At 40.2% G+C, this 18,378-nt stretch overlaps 1 protein-coding gene across 1 annotated transcript; it reads right to left on the reverse strand.

Annotated features, from left to right (window-relative positions):
• Nucleotides 1-852: 852 nt before the first annotated feature.
• Nucleotides 853-12,913, reverse strand: LOC123253832 (A-kinase anchor protein 17B-like). The gene is made up of 4 exons (XM_044682951.1): nt 12,128-12,913; nt 9,096-9,220; nt 4,946-5,066; nt 853-2,737 (listed from the first exon to the last, which is right to left on the reverse strand). Exons 1-4 carry the CDS (start codon nt 12,896-12,898, stop codon nt 1,043-1,045), a joined length of 2,712 nt encoding a protein of 903 aa, XP_044538886.1. The 5' UTR covers nt 12,899-12,913; the 3' UTR covers nt 853-1,042.
• Nucleotides 12,914-18,378: the final 5,465 nt, after the last annotated feature.

An 18,378-nucleotide genomic window follows, 5' to 3' on the forward strand; every position in this document is an offset into this window, starting at 1 on the left:
GGAGCTCTACTGTCCCAAAGAAACCTCCAAGCACACTAGCCTTCTTTCCTGTGAGCTCTCTCTAGCCCTTTTGCCTGATGGACTTCCTCCCCCCACCTCCAAGTCTATTTCTGTGTTTCTAGGTCATCTCTTTCGACCTGGGTCTGAACATTTAACAAGTGGCACCCAGGAAAGAGCTGTTGATTTGGAAATGAACCAAGTTGTCAGAATTGTCTTCCATATGCTGTCCCATAAGGAATGGTCCACTGATTAGCGTGTGTGGATTCTCTTCACCTGTCCATGAAAAGTTCAAAAATCATTTCTCTGAGAAATCAAAGTGAGCTTCTAGCTCCTTTCTCCTTTCTATCTGACTGCTCTATGCTAAGAAGGAACCAAAAAACAAAAAGGTACCTATAGACTAGAGGTTCTTAACCTGGGGCCTATGGAAAGATTTTAGGGAGGTTTATGATCTTGGATGGGAGGAGGGCAAAAATTACATCTTTATTCACTAATCTCTAACTAGAATTTAGCATTTCTTTTAATTATGAAAAAAAATCTTAAAACAGGCTTTACTAGATTGTGGTTGAAGGGGTCTGAGACACACAAAAAGGCTAAGAACCCCTGCTATAGGCACAGATCATGCTTCTCACAGCATAGATCACCTTTGACCAAATGAGAGAAAACAGAAAAAGATCTCCACTATTGACAGCTGTCGTTTTGGGTAACAACCAAAGAAAATGTAGCTAAGGAAGCTTCCCTACTCTGCAAGTGATATTTGTACTTGCCGGACACTCTATCAAAGGTTCAATTAAACTACTGTATTGCCCACTCATGGCTAGCAATGATTCGCAAACACATCTTAATCTCCTCAAGTCTTCCTAACATATCAGCTGTCATCACAGTAAATGAGCTATACTAGATGAAGTGTTAAATTTGCAACAACTAAAACTTTTAAGTGACATCTTGCTATCTAGCTGATAAGTTCCTATGGTCTTCTCTTGTTTTTCTCTTCTCTAACCATTTACCGTTCTGAGAGAATCGGTTGTCTAAGCTTAGTAGGTTTCTAAAAACTCTGCAATTTAAAGACAGCAGATCTCTTTTCAAACCCATTTTCAGAGGCAGGAGGATCTGGACTGTTAGAGCTGGTGAGACAATCACTGGAATCCTGGGGCTCATCCTTCCATTGAACACATCTGTTAGAGGCTAGTGTTTCTTGATTAGATTTTGGCTTCCAGGGATTACCCACATTCACAGAAAGCCCTTGGACAGGTAGGGCTTCTTCAACACTTTGTGAAGATGCTACTGGCACACAGGAAGCTTTACATTTCATTTTGGATTCTGTCAGTTTGCTCCGTTTCTTCTCAGGTTTTTTGAGGGCCCGTAAACTGCTGGGATCGGGGACAGGGCAGTCGTCTTTATCAAGTTTGTCTTCTACAGGTGGCTTTTTCTTCTTTTTTCTAGTGTTTTTCTCAACCCCATTGGTTTCACATTCTCCTTTGGGCTCTGGGCATTTTAATTCATTCCTGGACCTCTTGACTGCTTTCTTAAGCTTGGTTCTAAGAGGCTTTGACAAGCCACTGGGTTTTAACAGTGGGAACATGCCACACTGGCTACATTTCTTTTCTTGGTCAAAGGCAATAGTTTCATCATAGTTGTCCGAGTCTTCCCTCACCTTCACCAAGCGGCCTACATTTGGAAAAGGGCTTTGATGCTCACTCTCTTCACTCAATGTTTCATTAAAGCAATCAGAATCACTACTGATCTCTTCTAAGAAGTCTGTTACCTCATAAGAGAAGCCAGCAAGCTTGGATTGTGAAGAACTCTTTCTCTTACCCCTATGCTTGGAGTCTTTGATGGGGCCAACATGGGAGTTCTGCCAAGGGCACTGCTTTCCACCCACATCTAGCATAAGACCAACAGCTTCGCTGCTTGAGTCCATACAATGGCGTTTAACTGCCTTTGCAAACTCTTCAGCACAGCTTGCATTTAGAGCCTCTCTCAGTTTGGGTTCCAGTTCCTGATGGGCAAGCTTCCATTGATATTCATCTTCACATTCCAGAAGATCATCTTCTGGAGCCCAATCAACCTCTTGTCCATTTTGCATGTTTCCTCTGGTGGAGTGATGTCTTGACTGATTCAAGTTAATCTGAAATCTATTTCCATCATCATGGACCTCTCTTCGCCACCGAGATTTGCTCGTGGCACTGTTTGGGTCTTCATAAATACGGGCATATTGTGGAGGATGATAGTAATTTAGCAGGTAGTGAATGAATTCATCAGTTTCATAGATTTTCTGTTTTCTGCCGTAGCCTGCTTTACGATTGGAGGATGGATTCCATGCATACCAATCATCTTCATCTTCTTCATCCTCTTCATCTTCTTCTTCATCATCTTCAAATGCCTGGCTCAAGTCCTGCTTAATTGTAATCTGTAAGGAGTTCACGTGAGAGACAAAACTGTGCTCGCATGTGTTGGGTATTGATTGGTCAGTGAATTCTCCTTTGGTAGGGTCATCTACGAAGGTTTTCTCTAAATGGCAAAAAGATTCCGGTAACTCATTCCTCCTCTTGGTTTGGGGTACTGTAGTTCTTTCGTGCTTGACAGGCTTTTTCTTGAACATTTTCTTCTTTGCCTCTCGGATCATGAGATTCAGAGGGGCTGGCTCTTTCTTCTTCAAAACCTTCACTTCAAATTCCGCAATGCTATCTTCTTCTGCTTTCGGACTCTCCACCTCCTGGTTGTTAAGTTTTTCACATTCCTTCAAATGAAAATATTCAAAACGAAAACAAAAAAAGAACTTCAGATGAAAATACCAATCAAAAGGTCTCAAATAAAATTCTAATTTCTTTCCATTGATACGACTAATACCACAGGAGCAAGCCAAATGGTTACCAAGATTGTAAAGAGTTTTGCTCTGTTCTAAGCTGCTTTTTCCACATGCCTCTACAGTTGTGCTCAAATGGCTCCAGATTCAAGAGCTTACAGAACTTGAAAACTACAAGGCACTGGTGGATTCCTGTCCTCCTCCACGCCCTGTCATAGCTCTCAGAGGAGGCAAAGAGTCTCTCAGCTGGCTTTTTGGTGTGTACAGTGGGCAGGGGGGAGGTCCTAATGACAGTCTCAACTCCCAGTAACTTCTCATAAGCTCCCAGTGACATCTAACACACATCAGGAGTGAGTCCTTTGTCAGTGGAGCTCTGGCTATATTAGGACCCACAGACTACGCAAAAAGTAGCAGCTGATAGTGTTCCCAAGAGCTGACCACTACAAGATTAAAGAGGCAGATACCCGATATCTAAAAAAGAATCTCCACTCTTCACTGTCATAAAGAAAGATGAAATCAAAGGTCATCTGAACTTGGACTCAGGCCCATCAATTGATGGTTGAACAAACAGTGGGTATTGATGTAATAAAATGTCACCATATTGGAAGGAAAAACAAGTATGCAGAATTCCAAGAAACAAGGGGGAGATGATGATATGGTATGATGCAGAAAACCAAACTAGGAGAATCACAGACACAATAAATTAACTACAGTGACATGACTAAGGCAAAAAGTCAGCCAAACTCAGATTAATTACGGCAAAAACCAATCTTGGTCCTGGATGGCAGGTGCCACTTAGGCCTTCCCCATCTCTGTAGAGAATCGTGAGACGAGTGGTATGGCATGTTGCATACACTGTCAAATGTGGTTATTGTCTTTCTTTCTTCATTCTTTTTTACAAAAGGGAGGACTCAGAGGATACCAGGAAACAACTGGCACAAAACCAAAAAGGCATCAATAAAACATTCTGAAATGTCTTAGATGTTTTTAAATATTGTTTTGACTTTGTCCCTGCCTTTGGTTAGAAGAAGGTTTTGGACTTCAACTATAAATGGGATTCTTAAGAGGCATTTTAGTGCAGTGGAAAGAGCATTGACACTGGAGCTGGGAGACCTGTACCTTCCTGCCATGAAGTAGACATGGAACTCTGGAGAAATCACTTCATCTAATCCAGCCTCAGTTTCCTCATCTATAAAATGAGCATAATAACCATTACACTACCTCCTATAGGCAAAGTGCCTTATGATCATAGAGCTCTAGATAGTGGCAGGAGAACTAGTATCATCTGCTCTTGGGTAGGTCCCTCTCTCCTAGGGTTCCCCATTGCCTTCTCTGTAAAATCTGAAGGGATCCTGGTTGTGTTAACTTAATGATAATGATCAATTATACATAGTTATTACTAATAACAGCTAAAATTTATATGGCTCAGGAGGGGGTACATAACACTTTACATGTTATCTCATTTGATACTCACAACCACCTGGAGAGAAGGATGCTGTTATTATACCCCTTTACAGATGAGGAAACTGAGGCAAACAGAGGGGAAGTGACTTACCCAGGGTCACACAGCTAGTAAGTGACTGAGGCTAGATTCAAACTCAGATTTTCCTGACTCAAAGTCAGGTCTCCTATCCATATTGCCATCTAGCTACAAACAGCTATAGAGTAGGCAAAAAAGGTCAGTTTGGTAAACACAGGTAAAGGTTCCATATATCAACTCTGGGCAGACTAGGAAGACCCTGAGGAATAATTTCTCTCCTCTACTAGAACAGGTGAGTGGAAATCCTAAAGACATTCCTCTTGGTGAGAGATCCCAGAGAATCCTGGGAGGGAAGACCATTTCCCATTGAAAATAAAAGTGCAGATTCTTATCCCATATTCCAGTTACCATTTGCATGAACTGAGTTGTTGGTAGCAGCTTAAAGAAGGCTCCACTGAATTCAGCATGGACTTCAAGTGGATCCCACAATGGGTGTCCCATTCAGCCCAAGGGCTCACTGCCAAATCAAAAAAGGGATTGGGAAATGGCCTTACAATAATTCTCCTTAGCAGCATTATTAGCAATTGAAGAGCCTTTCCATGCCTCCTGGCCAACAGGTATTTTCCTGTTTCCCACTCATCATGGGAACCAGAGCTAGATACCTCAGCTTTGGCTTTCTTTTTCGGGCGTTTCTCCTCCTTTGGTTTCTGCTTTTGTTCTTTTCTCTTGACCTTGGTTTTCCTTTTCTTCTCTCGGAGCTTCTTCTCTTCATCTTTCCGTTTCCTAGGTAACAATTAAGATAAACAAGTCACAGGCATTCTCTAAGGACTGGGTTCTTTGACATCAACAGACTGTACTGACCAAGAAGCCCCAAGTCCCAGCATCATCAGACTAGGATGAAGAATGTACACACAGGGGGATTTATGGGGGCTTTGAAAACTTCCTTATCAATAAATCCTTTGAAATCATTTCTGGAGGAAGATATGTAATCACATCTGCTCATCTCTAACTGCCTCTAACATTCAAATTCTCTTCTCCCATTGCATTTCCATTTTCTTTTTCTTGGATACCTGCTATTGGTGGAAAAGATTGCTCGATAAGAGGTTCTTAACATGGAGTCTATACACGAGTTTTTAAAAAATATTTTGATACATGTACGTCAGCATAATTCGCTTCCTTTAGAATTCCATAGATTTTATTTTATGCTTTTAAAAATATGATTCTGAGAAATGGCCAATAGGCTTTACCAGACTGTGCAAAGGTATCCATGACCCCAAAAAAAGGTAACCAAATCCCTGCTCCAGAGAGTCCTGGGGAACAAATGATTCCCATCCTTGAGAACAGCCATTTTACAGTTCCCTTGAGTCAAACACAATCAAGATCCAAAGACCAAAGGGAACATCGTATAGTTCTGTCCATGGGAATGACAACAAAACAGATGCTTTGGTTTTGCTGTTGTACTGTACGGATCATAGGGCCTGCCCGCCTTTGGCTGAATCCTTCTACACATGCTGCCTCCCCTATTAGAATGTGAGTTCCTTGAGACCAGGGACCATCTAGCTTTGTTCTAGTCCTATCCCCCAACACTTAGCACAGGACTTGGCAAAGAATAAGCACTTAAATTCTCTCTCATTGTCGTTCATTCATTTTTTCATTGTCTCCCAGCCTATATTCTGCCTATAACCAATATCTCATACAGCTAATTCATTAGTTTCTCTAATTAGATAAGCTCATGGCCCTCCCCCGCTTCCCAAGCAGAAGAGCTAGTCCTGAACAAAAAGAGGAAGCCATAGTGCCCCTTACTGTTATCTATGACAGCAGAGAGGTGATGCCCTCGGCTCGAGGTGCAGAAAAAAACAAACGTTTTCAGACATGGCCAATACATGGACTTGCTTTGCCTGACTGTTCTTCTTTGTTACAAAGAAAGGCTTTTATTGGGGGTGGGGCAGGGCAAGGAGTAGTGATGCCAAAAAAGGGAATAAAAGTAATAAGATCAAATGAATAAGATGTCAAAAAATAATCGAGAGCAGAAAGAAGTTCTGAAAGTTAGTGTTAGTTGCTATCTTAGACTTAATATCTATTTTTAAAACAAACTATGCAGAATGGAGATTCATGTTGAAATATGTAGAAATGTCCATGTTTGTTAAGTTCCTAATAATAAGAAAGATAATTTATTTTTTAAAAAGTTATCTATGAGACCTTCTTTGGGGACACAACCAGTGCAGGAATTTCTTTTGCTTAACTTAATATCTTTGTTGCAAGGGGGAAAGAGCCATCTACATCTCACAAAGGAACCCAGCACTTAGTGACTATAAGCCCTGCTCAAACATGTGGGGAAATTTAATGGGACAAAATCCCACTGATACAGAGCTAATGAGCTTTTGTACATAGTATTTCTCTTCTATGTATATTGTCTATTCTCCTATGCATCAATATAATCTCCTCTGATGGGTTATAATATGTACCCTGAGTACAGAGAGTGCTTTTGTCTTTGTGTCCCCAGCCCTTGGCAGAGTGATGATTGCATAGTAGGCATTTAATGAATGATTATTAATTTTTAAAAAAGATGAACCTGTGTAATTAGAATCTGTTACCCTAAAAACTACGATTCCCATGGGGCAGCTGGGTAGCTCAGTGAATTGAGAGCCAGGCCTAGAGACGGGAGGTCCTAGGTTCAAATCTGGCCTCAGACACTTCCCAGCTCTGTGACCTTGGGCAAGTCACTTGACCCCCATTGCCTACCCTTACCACTCTTCCACCAAGGATCTAATACACAGAAGTTAAGGGTTTAAAACAAAAAAAAAACTATGATTCCCAACATCCCTTGTTCCTTCTCACATTATGTGCTGACATAGGGAGGATATAAATTTGGTGTACCCCTGCCTCTCTCTCTTTTTCAGTGATAGTACACTGTGGAGGTGAGGTGAGGGAGAGGCAGGAGAACTTGCTCACGTGGTTTTAATTTTGTTAGATAATTAGGTTTTTTTTTACATCTATTTTCTTTTTATTCCTTCTACTTCAAGTGGTTATTAATAAACTCTATGAAACATAATTCTCGGAGTATTGGATATTAATTTACATTTTACAAACCTAAGTAAACGGAAAAATCAAGGGAAATCATTCCTCTACTTGATGAATAAATGCAATGCACTCCACACATCAGTGACCATTCTTTAGCAGCAAAAGAGGTTAAAAAATGAATCCTTAGCCCCAAATGTACTGCAAATAGAAAAACCTAGTGGCCTAGAATGGTATGAGTTTGTCTACTTCAGTTTTCTGGAAATTAAGCTCAATTTTGCTTGAAGCTTCAAAAAGATGGACCAATCATCAGAGTCAGGCCTTGTAGAAAAGCCAGCCAAACTCTGCTTAGTTGGAAACCCCTCTGGGCTGATCTTGGCCTTACTTGTTTTGACAAGGTTTCTGTCAATAATTCTCTAAGACATCTTCATTCTGCAGTGACCCCAGGTGATTCATCATCCCAATAGGAAAAAAAAGTCAGGAAGAAGGAAGGAGGCAATGAATGGCAAGAGATTATAAAAAATATGTTAAGACCAGAGGAAAAGAGACCAAGAAGTGAAAGAATCTGACTTTCCATTCATGTAAATCATGGTAGAAATAACTTTTCAGATTTCTGGTCCCTAGGATCTTCCTGACATGCTTACTAGGAAACCAACTTCCTTTCAAAGGGTCCTATGCCCATGTGAAAAATGCTGGTGGGCTCAAGAAGAGACAATGGAGAAAAGTTCCTGAATGCCAAGAATGTCCCCTGAACAACAAAAGTGGTCCCACACCCAGAAATGGCTAAAAAATCAATACTTTCGTGCTTTATGGGTCAACCCTGCTGCTACTTTCTCAGAAAAAACCTTTGCCAGACTTATAAACCATGGAAAATTTGGGTCAGTCAATCAATTAGTCAATGAGCATCAATTAAGCATTTACTGTGTGCTAGAAACCATGCAAAGAAAGACAAAGACATTGTGAACTCTTTGCCTTCAAGGAACTTCCAATCACAGTGTGTGTCCAAACAAACAGTGTAAATGAATGGAAAATAATCTTCAAGGGGAGGCTAAGTAGCTATGGAGGGACCTCTGATATTAGTGAACCTTCTCTATCTCCTAGAAATTCTAGACCTGTCAAGTTTGGTTCTCAGGACTAATGCTGCTGCACCTCCACACACTATCTCAGAAACCTCTAGGTAATGACATGAATTTGTTTGGCCTAGCTAATTATTTGTTATAAGAGAGAGCTTTGATGTGTATGTGGGGGGGAGAGTGGACAGGAGAAAAGAAAAAGAGGGTCAATGAAACATGGACTAACGTAGAAAAAGAGAGCAAAAGGAAGTTCAGAAGATTCAGAAGAAAGCAGAGCAATGACAGAATTGTTTGGTGAAAATTGAGTGTGTGTGTGTGTGTGTAAATTAAGGAAAATATATAAAAGATTCATTGTTTCACATATGATCCTCTTTTTCTGTTTTTTATATATATGAAAATGTTCTTGTTTGTTGATGTCGGAGTTCATCATTTTAATAAAGAAAAGCCATAATGGGCTGAAAAAAGGAACCTTTGGCCATAATCATTTTCATTTCATGCCAATACAAATGGAAAAATTAAGATGAGGCTAGTCCAAGATGGGGACTTCCTACATGAAACAAACCAAACAAGCAAGCACATCCTTCAGTTGTGTTTTTGAGCTTGAGCCAGTTTCAAGACTCTTGACAGTCTTTGGCCCTCAGAGGCAAAGACTGCTTCATGGATTTCATCCTGAATGAGATGAGACCATTGAGTTAAAGAATTGACCAAAAGGTCATCTCACCTTTCTGCCTCTTCTCGCTTCTTTTCTCTTTTTCTCTCTTCTTCCAGCTCTTGTAGTTTTAGCCTCTCCTGATTTCTTTTCCTGATGGCCCCCTCACTGAAGTGCTGGGTTGTATCAAACATAACCTGTCCAAAAAGAAGGTGAAGGTTCAGTAAGAAAGTGAGCTCAGTGACTTGGGGAAACCAAGGATCTACTGAGTCCAGGGAGCTAGCCATGAGAACCAAATCCAAAGGTCCATGGTCAATTGAAGGGACTCCATATTACCCTGGCATATCCCCACTCTGACAGCATCTAGATGCTTCTCTGAACAATGGGCCAGAATTTCCTCAGGCCATAGTGTTGGAGAGCAGTCCCCATCTCAAGACTAATCACATGATACCTTGTATATTTCCATGCTAGTTAAGGGAGGTGATTCCACGTGCCCTTCTGGGGGCACACTCATACAAGATGTTAATGTATTGTCTTGGTTATTACCAAGTTAATGGTTTTCGATACTCCTAGAGTCAAAAGTTACCAACAGGAAGGTACAAAGCTGCCAGCCATAAAATCCATGGCCTCAAATCTCTATACACAAAGTATGGGTGAATTGAAGATCCTACCTCAGAGGTATTGTTGAGATGCAATTTGCCTCAGACTTATGATTGCAATAGGGCTCTGGAAGGGCATGTGCTTTATAGAAAAGAAATAGCATAGGGGGGAAAAGTATAGAAGGAAAAAATAGCACATGGGGGTATTAAGAAGATATATTCATGCAAAAGAAATCCAGAGAAGAAAAGCATGGCAGGGAACATTTGGCAATAGATCAATAGAGGCAGAAATGGAGGTGATATTGTCATCAGAATATACTACAGACCACCTGGGAAGAAAAAGGAAAGAGATGAGTTAAGGAACCAGATTGTGAGACTGGTCCTGAAACCTGATAGAGGACATCCCCAATCTAATCATCTGCTGGACTTCTATCTCTATTAAAAGCAGGGAAGGTAATAGCTTCTTACTTACCTTAATATTAATTTCATTCTTCAAAACCAATAAAGGAAACTTCTATTCTCACTTACAAAGGAGGACTGGCTATGTGGGTAAAAATGATGGGAACCTGGTGGGGAAATAACCACTCCATCTTAGAATTATACTAGGAGAGGAAAACTAGACATAGTGTGGCATGAACCCTGGATTGTGGGAGAGCATGTTTTAAGGGGTTTGGAGAAAAGAGAGCTAGGATCCCCATGGCCTGAAATTCTACCAGCCAAAGTCAGGCCAAGAGGAACAGGAGGCTCTCAAGAATGAGAATTCTGAGAACATGTCAAGAAATCATTCCAATGAGGAAGAAGGAAAATGTCTAAAGATGTGAATGCACAAGGAACTCATCAACCCATTTGATTTTACAAAGTCAGGTAGAGAAGATGAAAGCAGAGGCACATAATGAAGGATGAATACCAACACTTGGAACAGTCCCTGGAAGAAGAGAATTAGGGATATCAGAGCAAGCTGACGATGGTAAGGAAAGCCAAAGCTGACAAAAATAGGTTTCAGAGCTATACTAGGGCAAAGAGGGAGAGCTGAAACTGAAGTAAAGAGATATAAGCGAGAACTTAGTTATACTTACTGAGTTCAAGTCACACGAGACCCAGATGAATTCGAACCCGAGCTGCTGAAAGAGCTGGTGGAAGTGACTGCTAAACGGCTTTAAGTGATCTTTGAAATAACATGGAGAACAAGATAGTTGCTCCAGGACAGAGAAAAGCAAACAGTGTCCCAACTCTCAAAAAAGAAAAGAGAATGGAACCTACAAAGTGAACTTGAGTTCATTTTTCTGGCTAAATTCTAGAACAAATTATTAAAGGAATGGTTAGTGACCATTTATGTAAGGAAGCAGTCAGAGATCACAAAGAAACAGTCTGGCTTCCCCAAGGCCATTTCCTTTTTTGACAAGGTACCAAACTATCTTCCAACTTTTTACTCCTTTCTAGGTGGAATGTGGGCTAATGTTGCAGATGCTAGCCTCTTATTTCCCATAAGCCAAAGCTCTTCTGTTTTTCCTAGTGGTTTTTGTCAAGTCCTAATCTCCCAAACAGGAAAGCTTCTTGGCTTCAGAAATGTGTCTTTCAGTGAAAGACCTTTTTCCCTCAGCTCCATTAAAACACAAATCAAGGATGTAAGAAACAAAACAAAACAAAAAACTACATAAAGCCTTCATAGTTGGAGAGAGTGAAGAGCAGCAAAGTGCAAAGGAAAGAAAACTGGCTCTTGAAGTCAGAGGGCCTGGATTCAAATCCCAACTCTGCTAATTACTACCTGTGTGACCGGAGGCAAGTTGCTTAGCCTCTCCAGGCCTCAGTTCCCCCTCTGTAAAATGAAGAGGTTACAACAAGACATTCTCTAAGGCTCTCCCAGCTCTGTGATCCTATGTCTTGGGAGTCAAGAAGACAAGGATTCAAATCCTGTTTCCGATACCTACCAGCTGTGTGATCCCAGGTAAGGTCACTTAACAATGGGGGAACGGGGGTGAGGGAGGGGAGGTGACTCTAACCTTCCCTCCAGCCATAAATACATGACAGTAGATGACCCAATGTTTTCAAAGTAAAAGTTCCACACAGAGAAACTGGAGTCACATCTCTGAAACAAAGGATATTAAGGCTGTCATATCTTACTTGGTTATTATGCATTAAGTAGGAATCACTCATATTTTCACATCATTCTTGGGTGTGAGAGCAGAGAGAGAAGAAAGGAAAAAATCTAACAAATTACAATATCACACTATACCTCGAGAAACAATCACACACCCTGTCCTGTTATTCCTGCCCACTTCTAATAGCCATCACTTCAGACACTAGCTGGTGGTATGCCTGGTTACAGAAGAAGGAAAAAAAGACGTTCCAAAAAAGGATTTCTCTCTAAACCCCTCAATGTCATGACAACTGAGCTCCACGTGCTAGCTGTCAGTTAGATGCCTAATGGGACCACAGGCCCAACGTCAGTCCAGATGTTTTCATTTTGGCTCCGTCCCATCTGTATATCCCAGCCAGGTCTGTTACCTTGATGTTGCAGGCCAGAGCTTTCCCATCTTCCCCCTTGAGCATCAGCTTCATTCCCCTCAGGGATTCCATGGCTTTGACAAAATCAGCATATTCCTGATACTGGATGAAGGCCTCAAAAGTCTGAAGGCTGCCTAAGGTACAGTGGTTGAAGCTGCCAGTGGCCATCACTTCTTGGTATGGATCAAGCATTGGGATGTCGATGTTCTTTATTTTCCCAAAGCTTTCAAATACCACCCTGAGGATTTCCTCACATGGCTTTTCCCCACTGGAGCCCTTGGATGCAAACCACTTGCAGGGCAACCCCTGAAAGTAGATGGAATCAGGGCTCTCATTAAGATTTTGCTTTAGAAGCTCGTCACTAGCTGCCTTGTTTTTCTTGGAGACCAATTCCCACTCTTGCTGGGACAGGAAGTCTAGCCAGGCATCTGTGGCCACAATCTTCAAGCCATTCTTCAAGCCGTTCATCCTGATGATCTTGCCATGCAGTTTTGCCTTTAGGATCTGAACCAGACTTCTTGTCTCTGCCTCTCCCTCAAATCGAATAAAGTCTTTGGTGCTCTTTGAAAGTCGCACAGTGCTAAACTGATCTGGGCAGATTAGATTCTTCAGCTGGTCTAGGACCTCCCAGTTAGAAAATGATCTCGTGTATGTGAGATCTTCAGGCAGCATCACATTGATGGTCAGTCTGGCTATAGGCTTCAGATACAGGTGCTGAGCTGCACACAGCTCCATGGCCTCAGAGTTATCGTAAACTATGCTGACAGTCATTGTGTCCTCAATGCTCCTTAAGGAGAAAAAAAATAAAACCATGTTAACAAAAACAGGGGAATCAAGATTGAGATTTGGAAAAATCCCGCTAGCACTGGCATATCAAAATGAGATGGAATAAGTCTCTACAATACAACTAAAAGTACATCCTGACTGATTCCCAAACAATCTCAAGCTTGGATATAGGATAGGGCCCAGATCTGGGACTTAATAAGTACAGGAAAATCCCTGATGAGGAAACTCCTTCTGCTGACATAGGTCAGTACTTGCACTACTACTGGTCTTAGAGATTGTCTGACTGGTGAGGAGGCTTCCTAGAATCCCACAGCCAGGATGTGTCAGTGGTAGGACCTGAACTCATGGCTTCCTGCTATTAAGCTAAGTTCTCCATCCCTTGTAGGGCCAAGAATACTTATATGGGGCAAAGTTTAGTTAAGTCAAATGGCATTCATGAATGCAGGTACTCAACTGACACATTCCATTTTCAACCTTGAAAAGGATTCTCTTACCAGTTTGGCCACTAGGAAAAGACATGCTTGCTCATCAATTGCCTTCTCCTTTGAACCTGGCCATACCTAGAGACCCACCACCTTCTAGCACTTTACCCAAAAGACCTTGTTAAGACTATAGAGTACTATAGGATCTGCATGTCAGACAGGTCCTCAGAGGCCACATAATCCAATGCAAATAGCAGATTCCATAAGCAGACACCCAGCCTCTGACTGACTCCACCTTTGGACAGGCACTTTTTCCTTGCACCATACCCAGAATTGTCTCTGCAACTTCCTCTCGGGTCTGCCCTCTGGGGTCAAGCAGAACATATGACGGCCATTCCATGTGACAGTTCACGAGACGGTTGTCTTGAAGGCAACTAATTTGTCTCCTTTTATGCAAGCTAGGCATCCCCAGTTCCTTCAATTCATCTTCTTATGCCATGATCTTGAAGCCCTTCCCCATCATGGTTGGCTCCTCTATAAAGTCTCCATCTTACAGTGCTATCCTAAAATGTGGCCTATGTGGCCTATGTGGCCAGACCAGAACAGTCAGCAACACAATCACACTGTTGATACATATTAAGATTTGATCCTCTAAACATTCCCACTCACCATATTCTTTTCATACAAACTGCTGTCTAGCCATGCCTCTGTCCTGAACTTGTGAGGCTGATATTTTTAAATAAAGCACAAGCTATCACATTTATTTCTATTCAAAAGCATCTTGTTTAATTTGGCTCAATAGTCTAGTCTGTCAAGACTTTGGAGATTCAGATTGTCATCCACTATGTTAGCTACCAAAAATGGCTCTGGGCCATTTGTGGATCCAATAAGCATGCCATCTCTGTTCCTATCCAAGCCATTGATAAAACTATTAAAAATAACACAGAGCAAATCACTAATCCCTAGAGTGCTCCACTGGAGAACGCATTCTCTGGTTACATATCAAATCCTAAATCACTACTCTTTGGTTCCAGCTATTCAACTAGTTCCAAACCTACCCAACTATGCTTCCATCTGGCCCACATTTCTGCAAAAAGAAAAATTGCATGGCAAAATTTAGAACTGGGCATTGTTGTTGAAAGGATCACTAAGACGGAGAACTAAAAATTAAGATTCTGCTTGTAATGATAACGATTTATAAATAGACTATATCCTACTAAGGAAATACTACCCTTTCATAAATCCCACCCTGATTCATTTGATATCAACACTTTCTTAAGTTTATTCTTAAAATCTTATCACTCATACAGCTAGCATAAGAAGGGAAAATTATCAACTGGGAAAAAATTATATAACAAATATTTCCAACAAGGATCTGATAACCAAGACACATAAGTAGTAAACATCAATAAATAAGAGCAAGAACCATTCTCCAATAGATACGTGGTCAAAAGACATTAACAAACTTTTCTCAAAAGAGTTACAAACCATTAACAATCATGTGAAAGATTTTCCCAAACCTGTAGCAAAATTAAAACAAATCTGAGGTTTTTACCTGACTCCCAACAAACTGGCTCAAATGACAAAAATAGTCAACATTGAAGAGGTTGTGAGAAGTTAGGTATATTGATACACTGTTAATGGGCCAAACACTACAGGGAATCCTTTGTAACTATACTTTTTAAAAAGTGGCTAAAATGACCACACACTTTGACCCAAAGATTCTACTTCTAGGAATATACCTGAAGATGGTGATGAGCTAACAGAGTACAACAAAAAGTAAACCTTTAATAGATGCCTGATTGATAAATACCAAAATATTCATTGTAGCACTTTTTTTGGCAATAAGGAAAAAAAGAAACAAAGTAGATGCTCATCAATTGGAGAATGGCTAAACAAGTTGAAGTACATGAATGCAACATAATGCTACTGTTTCATAAAAAATGATAACTGCAAACAATCTAGAGAAACAGGAAGATTTCTATGAGCTGATACAAAGGGAAGTAAATGGAACCAGAAAAACAATATACACAATGATGATAATGTAAACAGAAAGAACAATAACAGCGACAATAAAACCCCTGAATGCTGTGGAATTATAAGAACTAAGCTTGGTCCTGTAGAAGAATTGATAAAATATACCTCTCTCCTTTCTTGGCAGATAGGAAATATTGCCAGTACTGTCAGACGTGGTCAGTATTGTTTGGATTTGCTGAACTATTTCCCCCCTTTTCCTTTCTTTATTACAAAGACAGTCTCACTGGGTAGGGGAGGAGAAAGGATATATTCAGAAATTATTGTGATATAACAGCAAAAAGCATTCATTATTGAAAATAATCTTGCCCCCCAAATTCCTACTACTTTCAGCTTACATTGGAACAAAAACAAACAGCAAATACTATGTTTCACATAAGGCAGTTATAGTTCTCTTAATACTGATCATCTGAGAGCTAAGATATTCTCTAGCATTAGAGAAATAAAATTCCAGGAAGTTGACTTCTTTTTGGCAATGTCTCCTATTGTCTACATTTGTACCTGATAAAGATGTCTTTATCAGGTCTCCAAGACCAATGGAGATCACTCATTTCAATTCCTCTGAGTTTGCTTTTTATTGTTATCACTTACATTATTATGGTCATTGTGAAAATTCTTCTCTGGGTTCTGTCTCCTTCACTTCATACAACTCTTCTCATGTTTCTCCAAGTTCTTCCTGTTTGTTATTCTTTACAGTACACTAACATGCCATTATGTTCATGTATCACAATTTATTAAGCTACTACTCAGACAGGCAGACATTCTGTTTCCAGTTTTTTGCTATCACGAAGAACACCGCTATGAAAATTTTAGTCTACATAGTCTACATTCTTTCCATCACTGTCCTTCTTCTGGATATGTGCCCAGTAATGAGATTGCCAGGGCAAAGGGTTTGAAACAGTTTAATGACTTTCCTCACATAATTCTAAAATGATTTCCAGGACTCTTGGACCAAGTCAAAGCTCTGTTAATAGTGTGTTCGTGTGGGGGCAGCTAGGTGGCTGACTGGATTGAGAGCCAGGCCTGGAGATGGGAGGTCCTGGGTTCAAATTTGGCCTCAGAACACTTCTTAGCTGTGTGGCCCCAGGCAAGTCACTTAACCCCATCTGCCTAGCCTTTTCCACTCTTCTGCCTTGAAATCAATATGCGATATTGATTCTAAGATGGAAGGTAAGAGTTTAAAATAATAAAAGTTTAAAAAACAGTGTGTTGGTGTGTCTGTCTTTCCACAGATCCACCAACACTGTTTCTATCATTTTGATCATCTTTACCAATTTAATTGGGTTGTAAAACTTCTGAGTTCTGGTCATTTGTATTTACCCATATTATTATTGATCAGGAAATGGTTTCTTCTTCTGAAAAAATTCCTATCCTTGTGAAATAGCATTTTACTAATAATAATAACTAGTATTTATATATTTGCTTTAAGGTTTACAAGTTGCTTTACATATTAGAAATATCAAGGCTTAAACACTATCACAGGTAGCTTTTTCAAGTTCTCTGACTAAAAACTAAAGCATCTAGATTTTTTTTTAAACAATCTTTTCCTCCTTGAAGTGATCTTGCCAGGACAATGGTAAAAAAAAAATCCAAACACACAACATAAAAGAGAAGGCCCTGAAAACAAGTGACATGAACTGACTTCATAACAATTAGAGCTATCTAGATGTGGAATGTGCTGCCAAGGGAAATAAAGAGCTACTGATAAGACACAATCCTCATCCTCACAAAGGGCATCTAAACAGGGAAACACATAGATAACTAAAATACACATATTATGTGCTTAGTGCATTCAAGAGAAAAGTATAAAGAGGGAGAAGGGGAAGGACAGAAGGAGGTTAGAAAGCACCCCAGTGAAAATTGGAAAACAATATGGGAGAGATTAGGTTTAGATCAACATCTCACACCATACACCAAGATAAATTCAGAATGGGTGAAAGACTTGAATATAAAGAAGGAAACTATAAGTAAATTAGGTGGACACAGAATAGTATACTTGTCAGATCTCTGGGAAAGGAAAGATTTTAAAACCAAACAAGAGTTAGAGAAAAATACAAAATGTAAAATAAATAAGTTTGATTATATTAAATTAAAAAGTTTTTGTACAAGGGAAAACAATGCAACCAAAATCAGAAGGGAAACAACAAACTGGGAAAAAATCTTTATAACAAAACATTCTGACAGAGGTCTAATTACTCAAATATACAAGGAGCTAAATCAATTGTATAAAAAAATCAAGCCATTCCCCAATTAATAAATGGGCAAGGGACATGAATAGGCAATTTTCAGATAAAGAAATCAAAAGTATCAATAAGCACATGAGGAAGTGTTCTAAATCTCTAATAATTAGAGAAATGCAAATCAAAACAACTCTGAGGTACCACCTCATGCCTAGCAGATTGGCTAAAATGATAGCAAGGGAAAGTAATGAATGTTGGAGGGGATGTGGCAAAATTGGGACGTTAATGCATTGCTGGTGGAGTTGTGAATTGATCCAACCATTCTGGAGGTCAATTTGGAACTATGCTCAAAGGGCTATAAAAGAATGCCTGCCCTTTGATCCAGCCATACCATTGCTGGGTTTGTACCCCAAAGAGATCATAGATAAACAGACTTGCACAAAAATATTTATGGCAGCTCTCTTTGTGGTGGCAAAAAACTGGAAAGCAAGGGTATGCCCTTCAATTGTGGAATGGCTGAACAAATTGTGGTATATGTTAGTGATGGAATACTATTGTGCTCAAAGGAATAATAAACTGAAGCAATTCCATGTGAACTGGAAAGACCTCCAGGAATTGATGCAGAGTGAAAGGAGCAGAACCAGAAGAACATTGTACACAGAGACTGATATATTATGGTAAAATCGAATGTAATGGACATCTGTACTAGCAGCAATGCAATGACCCAAGACAATTCTGAGGGATTTGTGGAAAGGAAAACTATCCACATTCAGAAGAAGAACTGCAAGAGTAGAAACACAGAAGAAAAACAACTGCGTGGACTCTTGGG

Source organism: Gracilinanus agilis, chromosome X (genome assembly GCF_016433145.1).
Source record: "Gracilinanus agilis isolate LMUSP501 chromosome X, AgileGrace, whole genome shotgun sequence".
Classification (NCBI taxonomy): Eukaryota; Metazoa; Chordata; class Mammalia; order Didelphimorphia; family Didelphidae; genus Gracilinanus; species Gracilinanus agilis.

Bases quoted from the DNA above. Each gene is read 5' to 3' on its own strand.
- LOC123253832 (XM_044682951.1), bottom strand. From the start codon at position 12,898: ATGACTGTCAGCATAGTTTACGATAACTCTGAGGCCATGGAGCTGTGT. The intron at 5,067-9,095 runs GTGAGATGACCT...ATTGTTACCTAG, and splicing joins AAGCGAGAAGAGGCAGAAAG to GAAACGGAAAGATGAAGAGA. The intron at 2,738-4,945 runs GTATCTAGCTCT...TTTCATTTGAAG, and splicing joins AAAAGAAAGCCAAAGCTGAG to GAATGTGAAAAACTTAACAA.